The 26,163-nt window shown below is 37.3% G+C and overlaps 1 protein-coding gene across 2 annotated transcripts; it reads right to left on the minus strand.

Moving 5' to 3' along the window:
- Nucleotides 1-292: 292 nt before the first annotated feature.
- On the minus strand, nt 293-26,163 carry LOC126967707 (inositol-3-phosphate synthase). 2 transcript variants are annotated; one of them, XM_050812311.1, is made up of 12 exons: nt 25,752-26,163; nt 25,232-25,404; nt 24,625-24,737; nt 22,579-22,736; nt 14,621-14,754; nt 12,258-12,378; nt 11,026-11,176; nt 9,720-9,811; nt 8,619-8,727; nt 7,735-7,911; nt 4,462-4,713; nt 293-2,511 (listed from the first exon to the last, which is right to left on the minus strand). In XM_050812311.1, the coding sequence occupies exons 1-11, from the start codon at nt 25,869-25,871 to the stop codon at nt 4,487-4,489; spliced, it is 1,575 nt and encodes a 524-aa protein (XP_050668268.1). In that variant the 5' UTR covers nt 25,872-26,163; the 3' UTR covers nt 293-2,511; nt 4,462-4,486. The 2 variants fall into 2 exon arrangements, with proteins under 2 accessions (XP_050668268.1, XP_050668267.1); XM_050812310.1 differs by having other exon boundaries at nt 4,538-4,713; nt 25,752-26,160.

Raw genomic sequence — 26,163 nt, forward strand, 5'->3', positions numbered from 1 at the left:
CGCAGTCAAAAAGTTTCCACTATATATATTTATTTTATTTTTTAATCATAAATTTATCGGGTGTTAATTTAGTCAAATGCATGTCAGTAACGCGAACTAATAAGGCTTTCCCTACCCAAAAATGCCCAACGCGGCTAAAGAAGTTTTCACTTCAAATATATAGCGTGATTTGAACCAGCTGCTAGATGTTTGATACACAGACACTTGTCTCCAGTTTTCCACCAAACTCGTCCAACTGGCTCCTCAATCGTTTTTAACGAAAAGGGTCTCTAAAAGTCAAACAAACTATAAATAGGATAAAATAAATTTATTAAAAGTGCAACCAATAGAAGAAGTAGTAGAATTCTACTCGCTAGATATTTATATAAACAATAAACTTTGAGTGCGAATACAAACCCAAACAAATGTGTTTTACACGTTATAAATAAATAAATGCAAATGAAACTAAATCTAAAATACTGATGTACCAACTTTGTGTTAATACTGAGATGAGACTCGTCTCCCGCGGAGCACAGTGTCAACAACATAATTAATGCAATGCCAATCAAATTATCTAAATAGATAATAGAAATAAACAAAATGAATGAATCTTTAATACTGGTGGGTGTTTTCAAGTTTAACCGCTTCGTTAAAATGGAACAGAATCATTCAAATCTGAACTTTAATACATCTTAATATGTTTTTTTTTTCAAGTTCTGTCCATAAAATGGTTAAATTAAACTTCTATAAAATAAAAATTATCTTCTATTTTAAAGTAGTGACAGAAATTTAAACAAGCCAACTTATCAAAAGGAACTAAAGACATATTTCACAACTCAAGTACATTTTTTAAGATCGATACAGAGATTTCGACGATTATGGACTCAATTTTACATTTCTATAATCAAATCTATGCGAATGCTTTTTAATTTAAAAACGAATTACTAAATTGTTCAGATGCATTTGAATAATTATTACACAATTATCTTTTACACAAAGAAATATTTAAAATAAAAGAGCAAAAACTACTTATTAAATCAATTCATATAAAATATAGTAGTAATCTTCTCTTAACTGTATATAATTATATAAAATTAAATTTTTTTTTAACAGCTACAACAATATAATGATGGCTTTCATTCTAATTACTGTTCTCACTTTCATAATCTGGGGTCCAAATATAATTGGTAAATAAAAACAATTACGATCTAATAACCTTGAATAGTAATTTTCATAAATTAACTGAATTATTTCAAACCGTAATGTGTATTATACAATATGAATATATATATAAACGTCGCTCTAAATAAAATTTTAATTCAACGAAAATTAAACAAAAATAGATTTCACTAGACGAGTCTTACTCCTAGATATAACAAAATATTATTATATAATAATACATAATGGCTGTTCACAGCTAATGTCAACTTTGCTTATTCCTACATTGAAAAAATATATCTTCTACGTAACAAAATACACGTACGTACGTAAAGTACGTCTATGACAAACCGAAGCAAAAAAATCCTTTCACACATCATCCAAAAAAAATATAGTCAAAGAGAAATTAAATTCAAATTCTATATTAATATTTTGTGCTCCGTAAGTTAATTAATTGGTCATCTAAAAGTACGGAATGAAATAATTTAAGTACCATAAAATGATAATACTGCTGAACTATTTAATTCATATAATATTTGTACTGAATAAAATTAAATATCAGATCTATTACGACATAAACAACGAAATCTAAAATCAAAAAAATATATATGTATAAACACACCATACTAAGGCCAACGGGAGAAGACAAAAAATGTAAACAAACGGAACGTTGCTGACTTATATTGTATAAATACGGCGGATTCGGACTCTTTAGACGAATCATCTTTTTCTAACACAGACGGCAGCGATTAGAAGAGGTAATTCAAAATTTGTATAAAATTTATTCAGATAAAAATGTTTTTAAGCCCTTAACTTTGTTTACATTCTTTGTTTCATCTCGTTGGCATTACAATAGAAGCATTTCAGTCTAGTATGGAAAGGGAAAAAAGGTGAGTGAGTTTTATAAGTCGGTATATATTATATATCTGATGGTCTAACTCTACAGGATTCTTGTTACTTATAAACGTAGAATAATTCGAAGCTCAAGGGGTTATTGCAACGTGTACTTAAAAGAAGGAGAGGAGTACAGAACTGAAATTAGAAAGATCTCGCTGATTATTTCGACGTATATAGATTTCGGCTAATGCAAGTTTTGGAAGGAAAGGGAAAAAGACTTTTTTAAGGTAATAGGAATTTCAACACATCCGACTCATAAAAGTGCCATTGACTTTGGATAGTTCATCATAAATTGAAAAAAATATAGTATACTGATGTGTTAAAGATCTTTAAGGAGATTGCAATGGAGACAAATGAGATAATATTTAGGATAAGTGTCTACTGATCACCGTTCTCGTGGCCCAGTTTTGGTTTCTTGGAGGGTGGGGACTGAGCAAACATGGCGCCGGACTGTAATTCCTTCATCAAGAAAGGCACCTGAAATAAAAAAAATATTGTTAAGTCATATCCATAACTTTTGTCTTAGCGGCGGTTCATACCACAGTACAGAACAAATAACATGTGTAAGAATAAAACTCGAAGTAAAACTTCAAAGCTTTCGAAAAATTACGAAACTTCAAGTGAGTCCGGGAGAAATTCTAAGAATCGAGCCCCACATCAATCCCTCACTTTACGAATTATTATTAATAAGTGATGAATGAAAATATAACTTTTTATGAGAAAAAATTACGAAATGAAGCAAGACCTGATAGTAAGTGATACGCCCTGCCATTAGAAGACAGTGCCGCTCAGGATTCTTGATTGAACCAAAGATACTGAGCGGCATCGTAATAATTACGCTTGTCACTTTGAAATATAACTCTTATTAGCTCACACTCAAATAGTGCTTGCACATTAGTGCTTCAAGGCAGAAAAAGACGCCGCTGTGTTAAACACCTAGCCGGCATAACTCGTGGGTGTTTCTGCCCCTACTGGTAAAAAAACACTCCTGCCACTCAGAAGTGATAACCTGTGTCACCGTGTGCTGACGTTACAGCCATCTCTTAGTATTTTCTTTGATTAACGCGAGTGTTACACATTCAAATAAAAACTTTTAAACACTTTTAAATGGTTAAAACGCGTGTAATTGTAATTCAGGAGGACAGAAAACGAGATCTGGAAAGGTGTTGAAACGTCGGGTTAACTAAAATAAAAATGTAACTTTTACGCAAAAATGTTAAACCAGTTACAATATACGCGTTTGAATCCTTTAAAAGTATTTTATTTAAACAGTTATCTCTTACCATCAGTAGAAGTTCAACCGTACCCTCAGACCGAAACACAATAATTCCTACATATTAAAGCTTCACGAAAGAATAAGGTGCCGTTGTGGTATCCATAATCTAGCCGGCATCCTGTGCAAAGGAGACTCTACTGGGAAATGCCATTAGTACATAGCCATACGACACCCTTTACCACAGGGAGGCTCCTTTGCAAAGGAAGCCAGCAAGATGCAAGGGTACCACAACGGCGCCTGCTTCTACCGTGAAGCAGTAATGTGTAAACATTATTGTGTTACGGTCTGAAGGGAGCCGTAGCTAGAGAAATTACTGGGTAAATGAGACTTAACATGTTATATGTCAAGGTGATGGGCGCAATTGTAATGCCGCTCAGAATTTTTGGGTTTTTCAAGAATCCTGAGCGGCACTGGATTGTAATGGACAGGGTGTATAAATTACCATCAGCTGAACTATTCCCCTAATAATAATAATAATCCCCTATTCTTTTTATGCCCCAGAGAAGCACAGGGTATATGTGCGGTGCTAGTACTGCCACGTACCTTGTGCTCGAGCGTCATGTGGTTGTCACACACGCTCGCAGGATGTTGTCGATGGCGGCCTAGTACTGCCACGTACCTTGTGCTCGAGCGTCATGTGGTTGTCACACACGCTCGCAGGATGTTGTCGATGGCGGCCTAGTACTGCCACGTACCTTGTGCTCGAGCGTCATGTGGTTGTCACACACGCTCGCAGGATGTTGTCGATGGCGGCCTAGTACTGCCACGTACCTTGTGCTCGAGCGTCATGTGGTTGTCACACACGCTCGCAGGATGTTGTCGATGGCGGCCTAGTACTGCCACGTACCTTGTGCTCGAGCGTCATGTGGTTGTCACACACGCTCGCAGGATGTTGTCGATGGCGGCCTAGTACTGCCACGTACCTTGTGCTCGAGCGTCATGTGGTTGTCACACACGCTCGCAGGATGTTGTCGATGGCGGCCTAGTACTGCCACGTACCTTGTGCTCGAGCGTCATGTGGTTGTCACACACGCTCGCAGGATGTTGTCGATGGCGGCCTAGTACTGCCACGTACCTTGTGCTCGAGCGTCATGTGGTTGTCACACACGCTCGCAGGATGTTGTCGATGGCGGCCTAGTACTGCCACGTACCTTGTGCTCGAGCGTCATGTGGTTGTCACACACGCTCGCAGGATGTTGTCGATGGCGGCCTAGTACTGCCACGTACCTTGTGCTCGAGCGTCATGTGGTTGTCGGGCGCCAGCGACAGACACGCTCGCAGGATGTTGTCGATGGCGGCCCGCTGTTTGAACAGCGCGTTGACCACGGGCGTGCGGGGCGGCACCAGCGGCGCCTTCAGCAGGTAGGCCAGGGGAGACAGCACGGCGTGCATGCTGCTCCATTCTACAACACGTATTACCAAACAATTTGTTATGTTTTTAAAGTGACCCTTCTAGGATTAATACACAAATAAATGAAAATTTTCAATTTTTCATTTCAATAAGTCTTTACTATGTGGGACTTTTCCCTCAAGATGGAAGGTTGCGCTCATCAGTCCAAGAAGGGAAATCCCGGAAATATTACTAACTACCGGCCCATCTCAATTTTGTTTGCTATCGGTAAGCTGTTTGAATTACTCGTTCAGAAAAATATTTTTTTCCACCTTAAACCCTTGCTCATACATCATGGATTTCTGCCTGGTAGATCAACTACATCGAATCTTGTGGATTTTGTTAGTGATTACGAATTGCATGCTATTTACACTGATTTATCAAAAGCCTTCGATGTGGTTGACCACGTACTGCTCATAGAAAAATTGGTCACGCAGGAATATGTGGCTCTCTACTGCGGTGGTGCGTATTCTATTTGCAGAACCGTTCCCAGATTGTAAAGATCCGTGGCTTTAAGTCAATTTCAAGAGCCGTGCCATCAGGGGTTCCACAGGGCTCCCATTGAGGGCCCCTTTTTTTCTTGGTCTTTGTGAACGATCTAGCGACTAAATTAAAATCCAAATTTCAAATGTTTACAGACGACTTAAAATTTTTATCGTGAAATTAAATCTACAGAATATACGATCATATTACAGAGTGATCTTGATACGATCTGCGATTGGTGTTTTAGTAATAGGATGGTTTTGAATTCCTCAAAATGTTTTTACTTAAACTTTTCTCGAAAACGAAATTCTTCACTACTTACTTACTTCATAAATCCACTAAGAAGTTTGTACAATGCGAGATTTTGGCGTCATGCTTAACACAAAATTAGATTTTAGAGAGCACATTGACTACATTTCCAAAAAGTCATCTCTCGTCTTTCAGGTTTTGTGGTTCAGAAGACTTCTGCTAGAAAAAGCGGATTATTAGCTTGGGGACTGTGGGGTTGAATTGTGTTCATCCAGCTTAAGTTAATGTTTTTAGTTTTATATAAAATCTAGAACACATTTTAAAGCATGCTATGTTCACTTCCAGAAGGAGGCACTCACCCCAACATGTTAACGTATTTTTCTGTTTTATACAATATTAAGAGTGTATCCCGTTTAGTGAACCTAATAAAAAACTGAAAAAAAAGGAAGCCACAACCTGAGAGTTGATGATAAGATTTTATGACGATACGTCACTCGAACGGTTAGCTCAGTTGGCACTGGCACGGAACGCCAGAGGTTGTTCTTTCGAGTCCCGCATCGTTCATAAAATTTTATTTTCAATTTTTATTCGTGTATGCATTACTAATTAAATCTATTTTCGTCATTATTAAATATTTGTCCGCGTGCACCGCAGAGCTGTACATGTAACGGGCATGTCGGTACACATGTACTATTTCCGTAAAAATCTTTATTTCAGCAATAAAGTAAGCTGTATCTCCGCATGAGGCACTAGGGCTAAGTAGAGAAAACTTACGCATTCTAACCAGGACACTAACGGGGCACTGCAGATTAAACAAACACCTCTCAATCTTAGGTCTCAGAGATTGCAGAGCTTGTAGTGTCTGTAATAGTGCAGATAAAACCCCGTTACACATTCTCTCTGAATGTGGTCCTTTAATGCGTAAACGTAGCACCTCCTTGGGAAGTCTAATTCTTCAACCACTTGAGATATGTCAGCTCACTCCAAAAGATATAATAAGATTTATGGAATGAATCATTCTTAGCTTATATTATATAACCTAATATTTTATTTATAAAAATATTAGGTTATATAATATATATATATATTTCACTAATAATACTAAAGTAGTTCATAAGAAATATTGTTATTAATACATTTACTAATATATATGGAGATGTCTCTGAATTAAATAAATAAATAAATAAAATCCTTGAATCCTCACTCAATTATTTTTAGAATCTATTTCTCATATAACCCTTTTGATCAAATTACTTTTTCATACATCATTAATTCTCTCATGATTTCCGATGTCAGAGTGCTTTCTCTCAGTCTTCCACTACAGCACCCTACATCATCCTGGAAATACTGCGCACGGAAGCTTATTCCATAGTTCATTTGTATGAAGATGAATGAACTCTAGAAGGGATGAGAAAATATAGAACCCATACAAACAGTACAAATAACATTATTTTATGGAATAACAAGAACAGTGATAATTTTATATCTCATGTGCCTGAACAACATAGAATTTTTTTTTTTTTTCCACTCCTCTACTTTTATCTGTCATTTATACAGCCACGATCACTAATATAAGTACATAGTTTATTAAGTCTTTGCAAATGTTTATACTCTATGCCCTTTGGAATGAAAAAGCATTGTTAAACACTTTACTGTCGCCAAAAAAGCACAGTGGTTTTTGTGGTACAGACAAATAAATCTAGGTTAGGTATAGTAGTTCCTTAGATATATTAGGCAGATATTATTACACGTTTAAATCATTAGACTAAACATTGGCAATATATTCCTATATAATATAATAAGTGTACCGTTGCTATTCCTTGAAGTAAAAATAAAACCACACATCAGAGATAAATATGTACACAATACATTTCCCGTCCATTAAAACGGCAACTCAAAATCTTGTGGTTTTTATTTGATTAATTTTTGTTTTATTTAAAATTATAGTCGTAAGAAAAATATTGTATGCGACAATGCATTACTACGTCAAAAAACACTCAAGGCGTCACACATCTATTTATTCATTTTTCTAAAGTCCGTCCGCCAAGCAGGAATAATTTGGTACGTTAACCTTTATTACCTGTCTCTGTCATTTCCGCGTAAATATAATGTGTCTTGTTAGCTTTAAAATATTTACAATCCATGCGGACGGCAGCCATTGCATCTGTGCGAGCGAGACGCATTATATATATGCGGGAGTGAAAGGGACAGGTGATAAAAGGTCAACGAACGAAATTCTTCCATCTTAGCGTCTGGACTTTACAAGCCCGCTACCAGACATTGATCTGGCTCGTCAGCATACCCTCGGTGTGCAGCTTCCTGAAGGAGATGCGCGAGAAGAGCTCGGCCAACACGAGCAGGTCCAGAATGAGCGGCACGGCCAGCAGCGAGTCCTCGCAGGTGTTGTGGACGGCGATGGTGTTGGTGCCATGCAGCAGGATCTCCGACGTGTACTCGTCCATGGCGCGCTTCGAGTCACCTGGTTATCATTAAAAAAGAACACATTAAATTAATTTATTGAAGTAGGCGTTACATTGCGGAAATCCATAATTGTCCAAATGTTTTACATTTTCTTAAGTTTTCATTCCGCCAATATTTGTCTTTAATTAATTCGACACTTGTTTCGCCTCTGCACGAGGCATCCTCAGGACATTTACTGAGACTGCAGGACTGTCTCGTGCCAGATTTTGGCGAGCAACGAAACACGTGTCGAATTGTTTAAAGACAAATATTGGCGGAATTAACACTAAAGAAAACTTAAAACATTTGGACATATTAAGTTGACCACCAATCTAGGAATAAAAATAGTAAACATTTTGCTTTTAAAAATATTTTTTATGAATGTATACCTCTCTACCTACATGTAAGAGAACTTGTAAAGAGTGGAAGTGTTTTCTTTGTGGAAGAGGAGGACAAACGAGCGTACGGGTCACCTGGCCGTACCTCTAATACTTCTCTTGCAACACCAGAGAAATAACAGGAGCTTTGTCGAACTTTTATACCTATGTACAAATCTCCTGGAACACCCTACGAAGACCATGCTCAAAAGAACAAGAGATAGTGTGACAACATAAAATTTAAAAACCACCCTTAATCATTGTCACTTCTACTATACGACTACAATTTTTATTTGTAGGTATATGTCTGTGTTTATATTCTCTTCAGCACGACAAGCGGAACACTCACCGACATAGGGCACGTATTTGATAACAACCACGTGGTCCGGCTTCTCGCCGGGCTCGTACAAGATATGGTTGGCGACCACCATATCGTCCACAACATTGCTCTTAGTAATCTGACAAAGAAAACATTTTTTTTATTTTGAAAGTGATATCCCTCACTTCCGAGATTAATACTAATTCTAGTAGGCTTCATAAGATACATAATAGCTTTAAGGGTAAATGTATACACTTCTATAATAAAGTCCCAGCCACTGTTCAGGTATTATCTATAAATAAATTTAAATGTTTTATAAAAAAATGGCTCTGTCGTAATTACTCCACTGCTGAATATCTAAATGATCGGACAACCTGGGACTAGATTGTGATTATTTTATAGCGATAGAAATGACTGTACAATATTGTATATTTTTATTGAAAAGAGCGCAAAAAAAGAATGCTGGGAGAGTTTTTTGCGCCGTTTCTTCTCTCTTAGAGCGCCATTTGTTTCCGAAGCGGTAGTAGTATCTAGTAGTTATTAGAAATGACATCAAAAAGAATTCTAAAGGAATCAATTTTGAGAAAATAAATGCCTTTTATGCCTAATTAAATTAAATTTGAACCAAAATTTATGAACGATGTGTGACTAGAACCCGTGAAGTCACAATTCAAATAAAACCAGCTTATTAATTAAATATTGCATCCTCAAAAACTTTACACCTGTTGCAAAGATCATTTCAACCATATTTTATCACCGAAAACATTTTCTAGGATCCGGGAATATTGTTATTCCTTCTACCTATAGGTGTATGTGGAATAATACTTTCTAATGATGGGCAAACATCACAAGCTGTAGTCAGTCGAAGGAAGGTGAACTATCGCCTGCCCCTCGACTATTTTCGATTTATTTCTGAATACAAGAGACCTAATCACGGATTAAGTAAATAAATTAATTTTAAACGTTTTAGTGGGGGCCAAAAAAAGAATTTCAGACTGTATATATAGAAAGAAAGAGCTTGTTTCGAGGGTCCGAAACATGTTTATTATATTTTATTTACTGTACGGAACCACGATTCGCACCTGTTCGATTTTTATACCAAGGACATTCCTTAAAATATGGGCGACTTACCTCTTTAGACCGGAACTGCTTGGGCGCAGAGAGATTCTTGCCGTCGTTGTTGCCAAGGTGATTGTAGCTCACTATAGACACTGGCTTCAAACCTACACAAATAAAAAAAAATGTATAAGTAAAAAGTATTTGACATATCTCTGATTAATTGTTAAATGTTTTATAAAACATTTATTTTTATAAATAATTATTGAAAGTCAGAATATAAATAAGAACGGTTATTTGGAAAAGATATGCTTTAGAACTGAAAAGAACAAAACAAAAATTATAACGCCAATCAATGTTCAATATGTGTAACATCCTTAAAATATCAGTCCCCATAATTATAAATTACACGAATAGCGCTTTAGGCCCTTTGTATACCAGCACCGAGACGTCATCTGCATATGCACTGAGAAGATCTCGGTGGTTTAGCGAGTTTGTCATGCATTTCTTAACAAAATGTTATCTTTGGACGCATCCTTAGTATTATCCTACTAACATTTTTTACTTTCTACAAGTTCTATTAATTAATAAATGACGTATTTAAATTTCTTGGTCATTTTATTTATTGTGCCTAACATATTTTTGACATAAGCAACCAAAAGCTATTTGCGGCGACGTCATCGGTGAACACGTTTAAACGTGTTTTGTATTGCCGCCACTTCGGCCCGTCACAATTTCGGACCGACTCCCGGAAAGCTAAATCGGCGCCGACATATCGTCCTCGGTGACGTCCCGGTGACGGCGGCGGTGGACAAACGGCCTTAGTCTCCTTCTACCCGCAATGAAGCCATCGCTACAATATATTACGATGCATCGTAACCACCTCACAATGATGATGAACTAACTACATGCACCTGAACATCTTCGAGCACATACAGTCTGTGAGAACTTGAAATATTTTTTTTATAAATATTATGCGGATTCCCGCAGACACTCGAAGTCCATTGAAATAGACTTCATCTACGCCTGTCCGGATATAGACTTCAATGTCAAATCCTTCAACTATTTATCATAACACCATCACGATAAGGTTGAAGATTGGTTAATTCATGAATTCTGCAAAAACAGACTTTACTTTCGCCTGTTCGCCAATGATGTCATAGCTTCACTACTTTGACACATATATACATCGTTAGTACATTAAATTAGTAAAACTTTCACTTTTACTGACGGTTTATCGGTGTGGGTACCGACTAGTTTGGGACCATTCGGAGGTCCTTCATCGTAGTGGGTTCGCAATACCATATCGCACACCGATAAACAGTGAGTAAAGCCGTGTTAATAAATAACGATACTACATTGTTATATGGTTAATACTGACCGGCAGACACAAGGAAGTCCACGAGCACAGACTTCAGCTTAGTCTGTCCGGATTTGAAGTCGTCACCAGCGACGAACACGCCACGTTGTTCTGCGCGCTCGATCACTCCTGACACAATAGTGTTTTGAGGAGACCCGTTAATGTAGCAGCACTGAAACATATTGTTACATTGACAAATACACTATTATATAAGTGAATGCACGATTTTTTAAGGCACGCCCTTTTATGAAGGTGGTTTTATATTGACCTACAGACATCGCACAAGATTCTTTCCAGTTTGATTGTACGTGGACTAAAGTTGCTTGAAAAACGCAATGTGGAGGAACGCAAGACATTCACGAAGTACTGATAAAAATATTGAAGTTTATGCCTTGTTGGGCTGATTCTGCAGCAGGAATCAGGTTAAATGGTTCTTCGACACTCTACTGATAAATGTGATAGAAGACAAACGATAAGTCAACGCCAAGGCGTCGAGCCGTTCACGGAGAACTAAATTTTTTGCAAAACGCGCGTGTATGGAATGCCAGACGTCAACGTGATACGGATGGTATTATGGTAGCACTTTGACGTAATGTCCGGTGGTGGGATTCATGCGCTGGAATCAACCCGAACAGCTTCTCTGATAAATGCGGTAGGAGATGCAGCGAGAACCCACATCTCTACGCAACGCCAAATAATCAAGCTGATAAGAGATGACTTGACTTGATGACAAATTGAAGAAGCTAGTAACACCACTGCTGCGAAACCATGAAAGCGTAACGGCTGTAATTTCGCCTTGTCTTGTCCTTATGTAAGAAGAGCGAAACATAAGCGTAACTGCTTGTTCTAGCGCATAGATTAGACTATATTTCTATCTCTTTCCCCGCGCAGATTCGGCGATGTGCTCCGATGCAGCCAGCCAGTCCCCGGTCCGGCCGCCATTTTGTTGTGGTGCCGCGTTGTTTTCTGACGAGTTTGTGTAAGTCGACATAAAGAGTTGTGAAATCGAAATAAAGAGCAAAACGACATTTTTTAATGGACTTTGTTTTTATTATAAAATTAATTAAAGCATAAATAGACCTGTTCTCTAGTTATTAAATCATCCGATTGAATCAACTCGACTGATTCACGTGACGTTTCGACGCAGTTCCACTTCTCAAACTACACTTGTCACAGCGGAATTCATAATGCGATTTCGCAATTCAAATTTCGCCGAGGAGATGTCGTGCTAGAGTTTTATAAAGTAAACTCACTCCTTCATCGATAGCAGCCAGCGCAAAGATGGTGGATGGCGAGATCTCAGAGTGGTTGGCGCGTAACGCCTTCTCGATGTTGTCTGACGTGTCGTGCACCCCGGCTATCACCTCGCAGAATCTGGAACAAAACACACAGATATCATTTTACTAAGTAAGAAATAAGAAGGTGCTGCAGCCGCCAAAAGATTCCATAAAGAGGCTTCTAAGAGGCAAAAAGTTTCTTGCCAATCACGAGGTTGTGGAATGCCAGTCATAAACTTGATTCAGGTGACACTCGGCTGTAAATATTAACCTCGACAATTGTACAGCCATCAAAGTTTGACAGTGGGTCATACACACTGACACATAGCCCGCAGACATGGCTTGTAGGGCAAAGCTGCCCGGAAATGGAGGCATTGGGGCGAAAAGAAACCTAATAGCAGGCCACAGTTACGATGGAATGACACTGTCATAAAACTGCAGTGAAGAATTGGATGGAACCAACGACTAACAAGACTGAGTTTAATAGCGCAATCTGAAAGAGGTCAACAAATCTGGTCGATAATGGCTAAGCAGTGAAACTAAAGTAAAGTAAAGAAGGGTAGAAGATTCAGAGAAACCCCACATTCTTATAGAGTTTCAGTTAGAATGTTGTTCGCGATTATTCTAGTAAAAATTAAAAAAAGTTGTTCTCTACAAACTGCATGTGCTTTACTTTCAGAGTGTATCAACTCAAAATCTACGTTCAATTCTTATTCTAATCGATAAGGCGATTGCATTTGCTCACAATAAATGTATACGCAATACATTTATAAAACAGCTTGTACGAAGGAATGGTCTATTCATCAGTTTAACGCATGTTTCGTGTCATATTACTGACATGACATTATGCAGTTTTATCGAATCTATGTCACATAGAAACAGTATTTATTAGCCTCGTCACAAAGTTTTTAATCTATACTACTTTTGAAGAATTTGTAGAGAAACTAACACATTTTTTTTTCCTTAAAACTGAAGAGTGACTTCCACTGATGGCGATGAAAATGTGTATATAGCAAAGACATGTGGATAATTATTACGCCAAGGATAGGCCTTAAATAATATCGATTTATCTTATGGTGTAAATGTTGCACACATAGCAATGTGAAATAAGCTCACATCGAGTACACTTTACTTAAAGGCAACGCCCCTGTGTTTCTGGCGTTGCAGTATAATGTAGGCGGTTAATAATTAGTCCTCCTCTTCCATACAAAAAATGTCACTTAGACAACCCCACAAACTGTCAACGATAATTCTATAACGTATAGATAAAGAATGACAACAACGATTAAATTCACAGTTTTATCATTTTATAACCTAATTAGTTTGAACTAGTTCATGAGTTCTTGCCTAAGCTATGAGGCTGAGATCTTTTTAGAGTCTTCTATTTGCTCAGACTTTACTTACGTAGAACTGAGGCGAGTGTGAGTTTAGAATAATTTTTGATTTCGTTTTTAGTTTTTTTCATAGTCATTTGACAGCTGAAATTATCCTCAGCTTAATCTAAGACAGCCCAATGCAAAAGTCAAGTTCGCGTTTTATCACACTCAGTTAAGTTTTACGTAAGTAAAGCTACGCTCTACAGATTTCAGCCCGAGTTTCATTTGGAAAGACACCTTATAATTCTAGTCTTTTTTTATGAAAATACGGCACAAGACAAACTTATGAGACTTAACATCTTACGCCTAAAAGTTACCTTGAGACGCTTACGTCGGCAAATGAGACTTAACATCTTAATGTTAAGTCTCATTTGCCTAGTAATTTCACTAGCTACGGCGCCCTTCTGACCGAAACGCAGTAATGCGTAAACATTGCTGCTTCATGGCAGAAATAGAAGCCGTTGTGGTACCCATAATCTAGCCGGCATCCTGTGCAAAGGAGCCTCCCACTGGTAAAAACTAGTAAAAACGGGTAGTCTGTAGAAACCTTAGCCTTGTAGCAACAATAAACGAAATGATTTGTTCATTACACTGCCCGATTCGATTCGCATTAATAAAATAAAGTCAACATTTTACCAAAAGTTTACCTATCAATGGCTCCATTGCACAGAATGCCGGGTAGATTATGGGTACAATAGCGCCTTTTTCTGCCGTGAAGCAGTAATGTATAAACATTATTGTATTTCACTCTGAAGGCCGCCGAGTTAGTGAAATTCCTGGGCAAATGAGACTTAAGATCTTATGTCTCAAGGTGACGAGCGCAATTGTATAGTGCCGCTCAGAATTTTTCTGTTTTTCAATGATCTTGAAAGGCACTGCATTGTAATAGACATGGCGTATCAATTGCTACCAGCTGAACATCCTGCTAGTTTCGTCCCTTATTGTCATGAATAAAACACAAACCTCTCAGTGTTGGCGGTCCACAGCACTATGACCTTCTCCAGACCGTTCTTCTCGCGGAAGTCCTTGATGTCTGCGCGGAGCTGCAGGTACTGCTGGTAGCGGGTGCCGGTGATCAGGTTCGTGGCGCGGTCGGCCTGAAAACACGCGCCTGGTTCATGTCGGAGGAAAGCAAAAGGAACTGTGACCGTCTAAACTGCAGCAAGTACCGATTAAGTACAATCTTACCTGACTAGTATTAATTGCGTGTAGCAATAAAAATTTGAGACAGTTAACTGACATAGATACAGCGCACGAGTTTACTTTAGTTATTTTCATAGTTTTATGTCCTACGGTATATTGCCTATGGTATTCTACTATATGGTCCTGTGGTTCGGATTCACCGGATGTCGGCTAGATTATGGGTGTGGTACCCATTTCTGCCGTGAAGTAGTAATGTGTAAGCATTACTGTGTTTCAGTCTGCAGGACGCCGTAGCTAGTGAAATTATTGGGCAAACGAGACTTAACATCTTATGTCTTAAGGTGACAACCGTAATGCCGTTGTAATGCCGCTCAGGATTTTTGTGGTTTTTTAATAATCCTGAGCGGCACTGGGTTAATGGGCAGGGCGTAACAATTACCATCAGCTGAACGTCCTGCTCGTCTTTTCCCTTATTTTCATTAAAAAAAAATTGGCATGGGCCAACGTTGCTGATATTAATACAATCTTTGTGCTGCAGTAGAGGGCTATTCCCGCCATTTAGAACCTAGGTTCTAAAGAATAATTATTAAGAGAAAAAATTCAAGAAATAAATATTTTGACTGGTGCATAAATATCTTTCAAGTCTTTTAATGAGCGATATAATATAGCGACGACCCATTTAGCCCAGTGGTTTGTGACCCTGCCTACTAAGCTATAGGTCCCGGGTTCGAATCCCAGTAGGTACAAACAATTAAATGATGAATGTGGATGTTTGTTTCCGAGTCATCGATGTTTTATATGTGTGTTTATGTGTGTTTATGTGTGCTTAAGTAATTATATCGTATTAAATATATCGTTGTCTTGTGACTGTGTATAATACAGGCTATGCCTAGTTTGGGGCAAGATAATTTGAGTAAAAGTGTGTCAATATTTATATTTAAATACGACGAGATCGTTAACCGGCATTAAAATTGCTACAAATATTATATTTACATTATACTGTGCAGCTCTTTATAACACCATGTATGACGACATTATAGACATATTCAGCTAAAATGGATAAGTAGATAGATAAGCTTAATTAACAATAATTATACATATCATATTTCGCACAAAACGCAGTAATAATTTGATGAAACATTGACTATAGCTATCAGAACTCAATAATTCCCTAACAGTTATATGCATGTTTTATTTTATGAAAATAAGGGACGAGCAAGACGTTTAACTGATGGTAATTGATACGCCCTGCCCATTACAATGCTGTGTCGCTTAGGATTATTGAAATACCCAAAAGTCACCTTAAGACATAAGATGTCAAGTCTCATTTGCCCAGTAATTTCACTAGCTACGGCGCCCTTCAGACTGAAACACAGTAAGGCTTACACATTACTGCTTCACGGCAAAAAATAGGCGCCGTTGTGGTAGCCATAATCTAGCCGGTATCCTGTGCAAAAGAGCCTCCCACTGGTGTGATGTTTTTTAGTGCCGCTCAGAATTTTTGGGTCTTTCAAGAATCCTTGAGCGGCACTGCATTGTAATGGCGTATCAATTACCATCAGCTGAACGTCCTGCGCGTGTCTTCCGTTACTGTCATTAAAAAAATATAGGGCATGTTCGATATCATCTTACATATAGACGATGTTGGCAATAGCCTCATCATCACAATCTCATATATCGAGCATGCGTCCGACACGATGTGTTTTGTAAACAGCCGTGGAAACGTAACGTACTGCACACGCGTTCATTGTGTGGACGCTCTAGAAGTTTCCTTGAATTGTTTTTCCTTGCTTCCTTACTTTTCAATTGTACTGGGCGTTGTATTGCAGATAATCATTGTTTCAGATATGGATCAAAATTACAAACAAACCGCCGATGGTATTCTGTTTTTGTGCCACGTATTTATTTATGCCATTCATTGACAAGCGATTCGGTTCAATGAATGATTGGTGGTAACCTCCCCTTTGACCGCTGATCTTACTTATTCTTAACGTGGACATTTGCGCAATGAGGCCGAAATGAACAATGCATTTCTACTAAATTGGGGAACAACGAAAAAGCACTTAAATAACATTACAAATTGCATCTCTAGATTACAAAAAATAAATATAAAACCGCTCCTCTCCACCTCCTAATAGAAAAATATCATCGTTCTTTTAGATCTGCAGTTGTTCTAGTTGGCTACAAGAAATTCCGAATAACTTTTAAAGACAAATGTATTGTGCTGATTGTTCAAAGGTCTCTCAAAAATTAAATGTATTTTATTATGGATGAGGGCAAAAGACCGTACGGGTCTGATATTAATCATTCTCTTGCAACACCAGAGGAATCACATTAGCATTGCCGGCCCTGTAAAAAAGTGTACGCGGTTTATTTGAAGGAACCCATGTCGTATTGTCCTGGAAACACCGCACAAGAAAGCTCATTCATGTAGCTAGCAGACAATCGTCTAGAATTGTTTTTTTTTTATATAAGAGAGGGCTCACGGGATGGAGAGGGTTGAGGCAACCACCCATGGATATCCGCAACAACAGGGGACAAGAGATGCGTCGCCGGCCTTAAGGTGGAAGTATGACCTTTTCTTGAAGGGCCCTAAATGGTATTGGTTCGGGAGCCGGTAATTGATTCCACAAAAAGATTGTGCGAGTGAAGAAATTTCTTGCAAAACGCGTGGTTGTGGAATACAAAATGTTAACGTGGTGCGGGTGGAATATTGCATTTATACGTAATGTCCGGTGGTGGAATTCGACCGCTGGAATCAACCCGAACAGCTCCTCTGAGCACTGCCCGTGATAAATGCGATAGAAGATGCAGGGAGAACCTATATCTGCCAGCCGATCTGAGATGACATGATTGTTGAACTGAAGTTGTATCTTACATAAATACCCGATACTTGAGCCGTTTTTTATGCGAAGTATGTTTGTCAATAAAAAAATTATTATATTAAATGAATAATAAGAGCTTCTTTCCAATCTATGTTGACACTGACAGCCCTAGAGTGATACGATCGCACCCGGGCGCCAACCACACCACATTACATACTCGCACTGGTCAAACGAATTTTGCTACAGTTCTGTAATTAGAAATGGAACTATTGTCGATTTAAGGCGGCAAGTTAAGTAGATAACCCTGAAATGTATTTATGAGAACATACATCCGTCTAAAATAAATTTAAAACACAATCTACTACTATTTATCAATCTAACAATGTTTGGTATAAATTGAAATTCGAGATTTGTTTTTACCAGCAAAACCAAGATACCTATGATATATTGACATGACAATATAAAAGGTTGGGTAAAACCTTACATAATTTAAACTAGATATATTAATTCTAGATAGAGTCATTTGGTGCTAGACAGCCGATGAAAACAGGCCAGGTTTATTACTTTAGTGTGTCGCGATATGTATGTCACTTTGTGATAGAGTTTAACAGTCAATCTCCTTTTTTTAGCTGTCTTCACAGCTGTCGCAGTCTATCTAGACGAATAAATTATGTAAAGGTAAAACATAAAAAAAATATGTTGATTAAACCAATATATATCTTGTATGAATATAAAATATTTGCTAATACGAATAATTTTGGCTACTAATACCACTAACAGTGTCGCCTGCGAATCGATCGGTTATTATTAGCGTTATAGAGGTACCTGTAACCGATAGGGCAAGGTCACAGTCCGCTTCATCTATTAGACAATAATAAATAACTTTCAGCCGGAAACGGACTTGCGTCGATTTCATTTGATACATTTTATATTGAGTATACACAGGCGATCCATATAGCCGAATTGTTAGTGACCCTGACTACTAAGCTGGAGGACCCGGGTTCGAATCCCGGTAGGTGCAATCATTTATATGATATAGACAGACAGACATGGCGAATTTATAAGGAAGCCGTTTTTTGCCATTTGGCTACGGAACCCTAAAAAAGAAAGAAATTCGTATTTCTGCATGATTTTATAATATGTAGTAGGTACTATACAAATGATTTAAGCCTTCTTTAGTATTAATTCCGCCAATATTTGTTTTTAAAACAATTCGACACGTGTTTCGCCTCTACACGAGGCATCCTCAGGACATGTTGTCTCGCCAAAATCTGGCACGAGACTCTGCTTCGAATTGTTTTAAAAACAAATATTGGCGGAATTAATACTAAAGAAGGCTTAAATCATTTGTATGATTATGGATTTCCGCAAAGTAACGCCTAATTAAATAAATATGTAGTACTAAAAATTAAACAAAAACTTAACAAATTATTTACGAAAACCTTCCTCGAGAACCACGCGATCATTGGTGAAAACAGCACAAAAATCGGTGCAGTAGTTTATGAGTTTATCTTTTTAAATTTGAACACGCAAACTAATTTGTTTGGTAAGTATATGAAGTTCTTGTCACGAACTCTACTTTTTCCGAATATATGGTAGAGAGGCAGTAACTTAAATTATTACAAAGCCCTTAGTTTAAGCCTATTTAAATAAAGTTTATTTGAATTTGACTTATAGTAAAAAAATAATTAGTGCGTATTCTACCAGTGGGAGACTCCTTTGCACCGGACGCCGGCTATTATGGGTACCACAACGGCGCCTATTTCTGCAGTGAAGCAGTAATGTGTAAGCATTACTGTGGTTCGATCTGAAGGGCGCCGTAGCTAGTGTAAATACTGGGCAAATGAGACTTGAAATCATGTCTCAAGGTGACGAGCGCAGTTGTAGTGCCGCTCATAATTTTTGGGTTTTTCAATAATACTGAGCGGCGGTACATTGTAATTTGCAGGGTGTATCAATAACCATCAGCTCAACACCCTGCTCGTCTCGTCCCTTATTTTCATAAAACAATTTAGGAATGTTTGATGATTTAGAAGGTTTGCACAACAGGATATCATACTTTTTCCTTGTCTATTTATTGGGACCTTTGCAGGAAACATTTTATATTTTAGCAGTAACTTACATAGCTTTAGCATAAACTACTTTACAAATCATGCCACACTGTTAAACAAAGTTCTATGTTAATGAAGGCCACTCTCCTAACACATTGCGCTCTGGAGTGTGGGAAGACTATCCGCGAGGATGACCTCTGGGAGATTCGTGAGGATAATATCAGATGTTTGATCAAATACCTTGCGGAGTTGTGGAGACAACATTTGACGCCCACCCAACCATGGAAATTAGGCTCACAGAATAAGTCGAGTAGCGTGAAATAGCCCTGATTACCTATAGGTATATTTCAAGAAATTTTCTTTGGCAAAAGGTTTAATGTTAGTTCTGCTGTGTGGGTATATTCAGGCGGTATGAATAATTAATATCATCACGCCAGGTTAATATATCATTTAATTTATTCTATTTAATGTTTCATTTATAACACGTATGCTATCATAATTGGAAGCGAATATAAAAATGCCTTATTTACATATGTTTCAAATTACGTTGACAAGTAACTTATAAGTACTCAGTTACTGGGTTATCAAATTACTGACAACTCATGAAAATGTAAAAGTGTTTAGACGTTATTACATGCCCACATATAATAAAACTAGCTTTATGTCCGCGACTTCACCTGTATTAATATGATACCGTATATATATATATGATAAGAGATATCAGAATTAAGTCACCCCTAACGGGTGCCTTCACAACTCTTTAGGTAGTGTTAGGATGATATCAAGAAAGGACTGCCAAAACTATTTGTCGCGTTTATTAGAAGACCCAACATTTCTCCGACAACGAAATCATGTAACTTCCTAAAAGATGGCAAAAATGCATCGATCAAAATGGCAGTTATATACTGAAATCGAAGATACGTTTTACCCAGCCTGTATTTTTCCAATTTTCCAGATTACACGATGACAATTAATATCATTTCCCATCCAGTATATACCTATCCTTTACGAAATTCATCATTCTCAAAGTCATCATTGAAACACAAATTGCGTCACCGCTAGAACAATTACTGCTGACAAAACTGCATGAATGCCAGAACAAATGGCTTATCATACACGTGTCTACGGAAATTTTTGTAATAAATCTAGGCTATGCGAGGCATGAAGGTGACAACTGATAAATAACTCGATTAAGTAAAACAAAAGTGGCTGTAAAATTTTAAATATCAAAAAACCATTAAATATTTCACAATATGCGTTGGTAGTAATTGTAAAATATACCAGTACTCGTATATGTGCGACTTTGGCCTGGCCTGGCAATTAGTGACCCTCAATACTTAACCAGGGACCACGGTTCGTATCTCAGTAGGGATACGTATTTTTTTATGGAATAGGAGTATACGAGTCACCTGGTGTTAAGTGATCACCGCCGCCCACATTCTCTTGCAACACCAGAGGAATCACAGGCGCGTTGCCGGCCTTAAACGTATGTTTACGCATCTATGTAAATTTAACTATGTATATTGTAGTTGTTTGTATTTTTGCATGAGCGTTTGGATAAGACTTACATACACTGATTGGTTTGGCATTCAACGTAGTATTAGATAGATATGTGTTGCATCACCGTGGCAGTCTATTCTATCCATAGACATTTGCCCAACAGATTTGAAAGAGCGCTAATTTGGCCTACGAATCAATGATATTATCGTAAAGTCTGTGTGCCGATGATCAAGTTAATTTATCATTAGTGCGGTAGACAAAAGTCATTGAGAGATATGAATTGGCACAAGCTTCAACAGAATTTTAGTTATTTTTATGATTTATGGATTTCAATTTATAACGAAGAATGAAAAAACCCTTTCCTTTTCTTATAAGTAGGTATATGTAGGTTCTTTAAATGGGTCTTTTAGTATTTTTCTATTATTTGTTTTATGCTATTTTCGTCTTACAAAGATAATAATGTCGTAGCACGCGCCAGTCTTTGGCACAAAGCCATTACCGAGTATTAGACAAAAAAAAATCGAAAAATCAGACTACATAAATTATCAAATTGACAACAATCCTTAACCAGTGCGCAAAAATTTAAAATTAATCCGAGGTTTTCATGGAGTCGAAAATAACGCTTAAAGTTACTTTCAAACAGACATACATACCAAGCTAATAAAAGTGGAACAGACTGTTGTAATTACTATGTATTGTCACAGGTCCATGACTTATCTTAGTGTAAATTGAATCCAACATTTTAAACTGGCTGAAAATCATCTTCAAAGTAATACTTACATATGTATGGAGTTAATAAAAGTGTGTTAAAAAAAAACAGTGTGCGCTTAATACAGACACAGAAGTGAAGACTTCAAAGCGAGGTTAATATTACGAAATACTTTTTTTTTGTTCTTTATTAATAAAATAATAATATTTACACTACATAATACTAATCCGTTGCACAGGAAGCCAGCTAGATTATGGGTACCACAATGGCACCTATTTTTGCCAAGAAGCAGTTATGTGTAAATATTACTGTGTTTCAGTCTGAAGGGCTCCGTAGCTAGTGAAATTACTGGGCAAATGAAACTTAACATCTTATGTCTCAAGGTGACGAGCGCAATTGTACTGCCGCTCAGAACTTTTGGGTTTTTCAAGAATCCTGCGCGGCACTGCATTGTAATGGGTAGGGCGTATCAATTACCATCAGCTGAACGTCCTACTCGTCTCGTCCCTTATTGTCATAAAAAAAACATACTATTTTAATAGTGTACAATTAGTGTCGTAAATTTATTGCCCATGAGCCGTGAGTGCCCTGTCTCATTTAATACCCACACCATAAAGTACACCAACGCACGTAAAGAAGTTTTCACTTAAATATTGAAAAGTGGCAAAAATTCGCTATTAAAGGAACACTCACTTGATTAGCAGCTATGAAGTCGGGATCATATATAGCCGGTCGTGGCTTCATAGCTGACATCTCCTTTTTCAGTTTCTGCTGCAGATCATAGTCGATCACCTTGGCCCGTACCATGGACTCAGCAAGATTTAACGGGCTGATGTCCCATCCGTCAATCACTATAGGAAAAGTAATCTTTATAATTTTAATTATACGTGGGTAACACTGAAAATATTTAGAACTGGTCAGTTAGAAACATTGCTAATGAAAACTTTTTTTGAATTTCAATTTTAGAACTCTTTGGTAACCTAATGTAGTATATTGCATTCATTTGTCATTTGTTTTTGTGAATTGGCGGCAAATTTTAAACTCTTGTTACACGTGAAAATGAAAATAACGCGAGAAAATTTTCGGTCAATGATTTATTATGACTTTCGTTGTGGGCTCATTCAACAACAAAGCTATAATAGGCTGCGATTAGCATTTCTTAATGAAGCCCCATCTCGTACCACTATTTACAATTGGTTTAACGAGTGTAAGCGTGGACGTAGCAAACTCAATGATGATCCGCGTGAGGGACGTCTTTTAACAGCGACTACTGAAGATAACATCAGTGCTGTGCGACGCATGATAGAGGAAGATAAGAGAGTGACCTATCAGCAGATACGGGCATGCCTAGGCATTGGTATGAGTAAAGTTAAAAAAATATTACAAGAACATTTAGGTGTCAGGAAGCTTTGTACCAGATAGATTCCCCATACTTTAACCGACGACCAGAAATACCTTCGCATGGACTGGTGTCGCCAAATGTTTAGATAAGTTCGACGGCGGTGACTCAAATGCTGTATTTGACATCGTCACAGGTGATGAAAGCTGGATATATTGCTACGAACCCGAAACCAAAAGACAATCAGCTCAGTTGGTGTTTCCTTCCGAGGATCGGCCAACTAATGTAAAGAAAGGAAGAAGTCAAAAGGAAAAAAGATGATTGCCTCATTCTTTGGTCGGAAAGGTCATTTTGCGACAGTTGTGCTAGAAGATGGAAGGACTGTAACTGACTGCAGACTGGTATGTCAATCGCTGTTTGCCTGTTGTATTGGAAAAAATTCGACAGCAGCGCCCTCGAAGCAGGATCCTCCTTCACCACGACAATGTTTCAGAGCACTCCGCAAAACGGACTGTTGAATATTTGACTATGTCAGGTGTCGAGATAATGAGTCATCCGCCATACAGTCCTGACCTGGCACCCTGCGACATTTGTTTATTCCCAAGAACTATAGATAAAATTCGAGGTATTCGCTTTACGAGCCCTGAAGATGCGGTGCGAGAATGCCATATAGAGACCTCTAAGGAAGAATGGACCCACTGCTTTTCTCAGTGGTTCCATCGAATGCGACAATGTGTAGAGAGGAACGGAGATTACTTGGAAAAACAATAAAAGTATTGGCAACTTTCTACATTAAGCCATTTTTCATTTTCTAAACATTTTCAGTGTTACCTGGGTATTAAATGTTAATCAACTTTGCTATTTAATATAAAATCTTTTCAAGTTATAAGATGGCTATTATAGTCTCAACTTCGTGCGCGACCGTCCCACGTGGTGACAGACGATGGGGACGGGGTAGTAAGATGTCAACGGGTAGCGGGTGGTATTGCAGGGAAGCGCAACCCGTGAGACTGCCGTAACCCGCTACCCGCTGACATCGTCATCCCGTGGTATGGTCGCGCACAACGTGTGGGACTATAGACATCCTATATTCTTAGATATTTTATATGTCTAGGTAGAGCAACCGTCTAGTGTGCCTAACAGCAATGTCTTACAATAACAATATGTCAGTCACATTGCTATGTCACAGTGTGTGTGCATTTGCTGAAAATACAGGTTAACCATAGTTACAGCGGTTTTAACCGTTTTACAACATAGTTACAGCTGTCACAGTCTATCTAGACATATAAATGATCTAAGACTATATTTTGGAAATATTTTAGAGTCTTATTATTTGGAATAATATTAATATGAGCACTCAATATGGAATCAAAAGTAGTCAAATATTAATAACCACTTACCAAGGTCATCAGGGTCCACCATCGGCAATAGTTGTGACATGCCAACAAATACATCTTCACCTTTCTCATTGATGCCAAGTTTGACAGTAGATGCTTGTGTGATTGAACCAAACCTACACAACATAAAAAGTTTTTTTTTTTACATTGGAAACAATTTTTCTAAACCAATAATTATTGTGCTGCACAAAAGTATATTTATATGTGCAGACTAAAATGGGATTTATGCAATTTTATTAAGAAAATATCATATAATTGAATGTATGGGAGAGCATGTTCCATGCATTAAATTACATCTTATCATAAATTGAATCATTGCTCAGGGATCATAAGAACTAATAAAAAGTAAAGTAGATGAAGCAGCAACAAACATAAGTTGAATTAAGTCTTTTATTGAGAAAAGTATGTTTCCTCATGTAATCCTTATCCTTATATATTATAAGTCTTAGGAGAAATTTAGAAAAGTCCTGCAACATTTTTGAGCCTGTTTATGTAAGGTGTTTCTTTTTTGTATGGTACACTCTGACCGACAATAACTTCTAATTCCAATGTTACTTAAATCCCTATTTATATTATAAATATGAATGTATGTTAAGATTGTAATGCTCACCAATTTGGATCTTGTCTTCCATTCTTCGTATTCCATGATAGTTGATGCCTGTTTGCAAGAACTGCAGCAGTAAAAGTGGAGCCATTGTTACCTCCCCATCCAACAAGCATAACACCTACTTTTCCGACCTTCCTAGATGTTCTGATTTGCAAAGAAGAATGATATGGCTTCACCTAATCAATAAAAGGAATGAAAATAATAGTATCAATATATAGTAATGATTTTTAAAATACAGATTACCCAATATGTTATTTGAAGAATATTTTTATGATTTATAATACTTAACAAAAAATAAATATAGTAAATTTGAGGTTATACTTGTTCATAACTCTAATAATATAGCATAAGAACAATGTGAAAAGGTATATTGACAGAATTAACATTAGAAGCTGATACTTATGAGGAAAATTATAAATTATGTTCATATACAGAGCAATATATGTAATCGGTAGCTCATACCATGTTAATAATATTTTTGTGTATATAATAGAAAACATGCAAGAAAAAAAGTCAAACTTACCACTAACTGACTTTCTGTTCTTGTTACCAAGGACTCCTGATATTTATAATCTGAATAAATATATTCATCGGTGTATTTTATATTTGGCGAGGAAACCACTAAACTAGTGTTAGTATCCATGACGTTGTATTTTAAATATTGAATGACAATCTCGGATAATACAACTTTATAACAAGTTATTAAATTGCATGTGTATAATTCTGAAATATAATATTCTTGTCCACTAATCTTTTTTAGCAGTAATTTTGAAATAGCTTAATCAAAACACTCGTCCACTTCGAACGAATCCCCAAACGTCAATGTGAAATTGCGAATGAGATATGTCAAATGGGAATGAATAGTTGTGAACGCAGGAAGATACCTATGATCAATGAAATAGAAATATGAATTAATATGTAGGTATGTACAAAAG

Source organism: Leptidea sinapis, chromosome 13 (assembly GCF_905404315.1).
Source record: "Leptidea sinapis chromosome 13, ilLepSina1.1, whole genome shotgun sequence".
NCBI classification, from domain to species: Eukaryota; Metazoa; Arthropoda; class Insecta; order Lepidoptera; family Pieridae; genus Leptidea; species Leptidea sinapis.